Consider the following 5,348-nt stretch of genomic DNA (forward strand, 5'->3'; position numbering starts at 1 on the left):
TGATCGCTCGGATCTGCCCGGACCCAAACTAGCCCGGCGTCGGATCTGCCCAGACCCAAACTAGCCCGGCGTCGCTCTGCCTGCGTTTCGGGGAAGCAGCAGCGGGGAGGAGGCAGAGGAGGAGGAGGAGGAGGAGGAAGAGGAAGGGTGCTGGAAAACACGCAGCGCAAAAGTGGAAGCCCGGGGAAAAGAAAGTTGCCGGGCTCCCCGCAGTAAGTTTGGCGCATCTGTGCGTTGGGGGTGCGTTCTCTTTGCCTGGTCGCTCGCCAAGTCGCCCGCTTCCCCGGCGCTGCCGGCGGGGCCGATGCGGAGCGGCGCCGGGCGCTGAGCGGGGCGGGCGCTGCCCGCGGCCGCGGCCCGGGCTATGCTGACCGGCGCGCCGCCGGCCCCTGCCGCCCAGCTCCCTCGCGAAGGTCGGGGGCGATGCGGTCCCGGGCAGGAGGAGCCGTGCGGCCGCTGAAGTGACTCCCGCCCGCCCCCCCCCCCCGCCCGCCCCCCCCCCCCGCCCTCCCCCGGCCACCCGCTCCCCGCCCCGCACGCCCCCGGCGCCGGGCGCCCGCGGGAGGGAGCCGCGCTCCGGCCGCACGCGTGGCTGGACGGCCGCGGCCGCCGCGATGGGGCCAGCGCCGAGGAACTTGGTGCGGAGGCTGCTGCCGCTGCTCTGCTGCCTGACCGGCTTCTGCGCGGGGATAAGCTCCATAGACATTGACCGCCCCGGCGACGGGAGGTGCCAGCCCATAGAAATCCCCATGTGCAAGGATATAGGGTACAACATGACGAGGATGCCGAACCTGATGGGACACGAAAACCAAAGGGAAGCTGCCATTCAGCTGCACGAGTTTGCCCCCTTGGTGGAGTACGGTTGCCACAGCCATCTGAAATTTTTCCTCTGCTCCCTCTACGCCCCGATGTGCACGGAGCAGGTTTCCACGCCGATCCCAGCCTGCAGGGTCATGTGCGAGCAGGCGAGGCTGAAATGCTCTCCTATTATGGAGCAGTTCAATTTTAAGTGGCCAGACTCTCTGGACTGCAGCAAACTGCCCAACAAGAATGACCCCAATTACCTGTGCATGGAAGCCCCCAACAACGGGTCGGATGAGCCACCTCGAGGGTCCAGTATGCTGCCACCCATGTTTCGTCCACAGCGGCCCAGCAGTGGCCACGATCTGCAGCAGCATAAGGACAGCCTCAGCAGAACCTCCTGTGAAAATCCTGGCAAGTTCCACCATGTGGAAAAGAGCGCTTCCTGCGCACCACTTTGCACTCCAGGGGTTGACGTGTACTGGAGCAAGGATGACAAACAATTTGCTGTCATTTGGATTGCCATCTGGTCCATTCTGTGCTTCTTCTCCAGTGCTTTTACCGTACTCACTTTTCTGATAGATCCTCAGCGTTTCAAGTACCCCGAGCGGCCCATTATCTTCCTCTCCATGTGCTACTGTGTCTACTCGGTGGGGTACATTATTCGCCTCTTTTCGGGTGCTGAAAGTATTGCCTGCGATAGGGACAGTGGCCAACTCTATGTCATCCAGGAAGGACTGGAGAGCACTGGCTGCACCATTGTGTTCCTGGTTCTGTATTACTTTGGTATGGCAAGTTCCTTGTGGTGGGTAATCTTGACTTTAACGTGGTTTCTAGCAGCTGGGAAAAAATGGGGGCATGAAGCAATTGAAGCAAACAGTAGCTACTTCCATTTGGCAGCGTGGGCCATTCCGGCTGTGAAGACCATAATGATCCTAGTTATGAGAAGGGTGGCTGGAGATGAGCTGACAGGGTTGTGCTATGTCGGAAGCATGGATGTGAATGCCTTGACGGGGTTTGTACTCATTCCTTTGGCTTGTTATCTAATCATTGGCACTTCTTTTATTCTTTCTGGTTTTGTGGCCCTATTTCATATCAGGAGGGTGATGAAAACAGGTGGAGAAAATACTGACAAGTTGGAGAAACTTATGGTCAGGATTGGCGTCTTCTCAGTCTTGTATACAGTGCCTGCAACTTGTGTGATAGCTTGCTATTTTTATGAAAGACTTAATATGGATTATTGGAAAATTGTGGCAACTCAACAGAAATGCAAGATGAACAATCAGACTAAAAATTTAGACTGCATGATGAATAACTCTATTCCAGCAGTAGAAATTTTTATGGTCAAAATTTTTATGTTATTAGTTGTGGGCATTACTAGTGGTATGTGGATCTGGACTTCCAAGACTCTTCAGTCCTGGCAAAATGTTTGTAGTCGAAGACTGAAGAAGAGAAGCAGGAGAAAACCTGCAAGTGTTATTACAAGTAGCGGAATCTACAAAAAACCTCAACATCCACAGAAAACTCACCTTGCAAAATACGAATCGACATTACAGCCACCCACTTGTGTGTGACCAGGTTTTAGAAAAGACTATATCTCACCTTACAGACTTAAAAATGTCAACAGTAGCGGTCAAAAATTTAAAAATATTTTTTTTGTCAGAACGGTTTAGTATCTCAAGGCAAAAAATGTATCACGCTGAATTCAGGACCTGGTGAAAAACTGAAGGTAAATGTACTTATGGAAAGGTTTTCAGTGAAAGAAATATTGTGAATTAAAACAGTCTCTTCTGTTACTAATTTGTAGTTAAGTACTTCATCCAGGCCTCAGATTTATTTTTCAAAAAAACGCCAAAACCCAACACCCTATTTAACTTTTTCATGTAGCTGAGCTGGATTTCCTACAGGTTTCTGAGTAACAAGGTATGGTCAAGTTTTATGGAGCAATAATTTGATTTTAAAAGGGCCCAAGTGAGCATTGTCTCTTTAGGGAAACTAAGGTCCCAAAGAGGCCTATCCTCAGTAAGGATGCTATATGTGGAAGCAACTTCCGTGCTAACTTTTTATAAAAAAGAGACAGAGAGAGAGAAATCCTTTACAACTCATCTCAGCCTAGTGGGTTTGGAGTGCCTAAAAATAGGTTCAATCTATAATGCTCACCAATATTCTTTCACTAAAAGAGAAACTTCCTGCACCAGACACAAACTTTGTGAATAAGAATAATGTGCAATACATTTTTTTTCTTACCATGACATGAAAAGAGAAACAAGTATTTTGCTGTACATAAAGACAACAAAAGAAATCTCTTAACAAAAGAACTAAGAGGTCTAGTCCTCAGAAACCCTTTAGTGTTACATTTTGTGGCTTTTTAATGGAAATCAAGCCAATGTTATACACGTTTGGACTGATTTGTGCAAAAAAAAAGGGGGGGGATCAATTCAAAGAGACCCAAAGGGCTTATTGACTCTTTCTATTGTTAAACAAATTCTCACTATGAATAGATCAAGAAGCACTAGATTCTGCAAAGGGAAGCTTTGTATAAAGTGATGCTCTTTACTGTGCTGGGGGTGCACAGTTTTGTGCTGTATATATTTGTAATATACAATTATTTTTCATGCTCCACTATTTTATTAAAAATAAAATATGTTCTTTAGTTTGATAATTTTGTGTGTTCTAAACTTTCTCTGATGTGCTTTGTGGTTAATAAACTTGTTTTCTCAATTATTTGATAAAAGCACACTTTGAATATGATAGTTGTTGTTATACTTGCCTGCAAGTATAAGCAGCTAGAATAATTTACTCAAAAGAAATTGCAAGTTGGAATTGAATGGATTTTGAAGTTGTCTCTCTCTGTGAGCCTCTGCAACTGAGAAAACTGAATGGGAAGAAGCTTTAGTGATGTAAAAAAGCTGCAGTGATGTAGAGTAGTACCATGTTTACAAAGCACTGAGATTACAACAATGATCCTTGGTTAACACCCCTTTAAAATTTGCATAGGATATGTTCAGCATGTTAAAGATAGCTGGCTCACTTCAGCACAGTTTGAATACAATTCAGTCTCTACTCTTCAGGGATTTTTTTTCCCTCCTAACACTGCTGAAGGTATTACTATTATTTGGGAGAAGACTTCGGGAAGAATGGGAGAAGTGGGAAAATATAAATACAGAGCTTGAATACTACTTTAGGAAAGGCATCTGATAAAGCTAAAATCATGAATACATTTTGAAAAAAAAAGTTTTTAGTGAAGCATGATTTTGTATTAACCTGGAGTTTTCCATGCAGTTAACTAACGGGCTGTGTGATCACCTGGTGAGATAGTAATATAACCTCACTTTCTCACACGGGCTGTTCTAGAAAACGCGTTATCAGGTATCTCCTAACAGGAAGAAGAGAGGTCTTTATGGACCTTGGTAGAGTGAGGATCCCTGTGACACTCATCTTGTGGCTAGGAACTTTATAACAAAAGGATCTTTTTTAGTGGTCTGGTTTTTCAATTTCTCTGTGCAGTGTGACAGATAAATTTTTGTCTTCTTGTAGTCTTTTTAAATGTTTCTAGCAACAACTGGGAACTTGAATGACAAAAATTATGTTGCAGATATTATTAATCACCTTTATGTCTAAAATGCACATATACAAAGCAGCTTTCAATAATAAGCCTGTTCTTTTGGGGGAAGAGGAAATATATTTTTCCTCCTTTGTGCCTATGTGCCACTGTTTGATACGCGGCTTTTAGATGCCCTGGAAGTTAATCCTGTCAGAGCACACCCTGCTGGAGCCAAAGTAGGACATTGCACCAGACAAATCCACTTCTGAAACTACTGAATTAAAGCCTTTGCATCTGTATACATTCTAGTTAAGATCAATTACATTAGATCCTAAGAAATATAAAGTTTTAAAATGGCCTGTGTATTGCAAATTGCTACAGGAATTCTTCAAATATGTGTTTTGTTATTATGTGTGTCACCTTGCCAGTAACGTATCTGCTTCACACAAATTTCATCTCTGATGTAAAGGTTAGTGCTGGTTTTACTAGTGACAGATTTGTTTAGAGAATGGTTTCAGGCTTCACTCTAAAATACATTAGCCACTGAAATAAACAGCTCACTGTTTTTGTAGACTATAGAAAATTATTTGCTTTCATTATTGATCGTGTATTTTTACAGTCTGCTACTAGGATTCTGGAAGAGAAAAAAAAATGAAGAAAAATGGTCAGCAGTGGCTGAATTCCTGCTGCCGTTCTGAGTTTAATCAGTTGTCAGCTTAGGCCTTTCACCGTCACCAGAGCAGAACTGCAAGTTCTTCTATGTAAATGCCAGATATGAATGCTTGGCTAGATGCATTATGTTACAAATAGATTCTTGCTAAACTGTAAAATAAGTATTTAGATTCTATTTCAGCTTTGCAGTTATTCAGGAATTATGAATTTAATTTTCTTTACTGGCAAGCAAACTAGGTTCTTCGAGAATATAATGATGATGATTTCATGATATCAGGACTCATGCATTGTAAATGCAGCAGAGTATGATGATTGTCTTTAAGGGCATCTT

The 5,348-nt window shown here is 44.3% G+C and overlaps 1 protein-coding gene across 1 annotated transcript; it reads left to right on the forward strand.

Moving 5' to 3' along the window:
• The first annotated feature begins 614 nt into the window (after nt 1-614).
• Nucleotides 615-3,365, forward strand: FZD10 (frizzled class receptor 10). The gene has a single exon (XM_075039614.1). The coding sequence runs from the start codon at nt 615-617 to the stop codon at nt 2,373-2,375; it is 1,761 nt and encodes a 586-aa protein (XP_074895715.1). The 3' UTR covers nt 2,376-3,365.
• Nucleotides 3,366-5,348: the final 1,983 nt, after the last annotated feature.

The sequence above is a fragment of the Buteo buteo genome, chromosome 11 (genome assembly GCF_964188355.1).
Source record: "Buteo buteo chromosome 11, bButBut1.hap1.1, whole genome shotgun sequence".
Taxonomy (NCBI): Eukaryota; Metazoa; Chordata; class Aves; order Accipitriformes; family Accipitridae; genus Buteo; species Buteo buteo.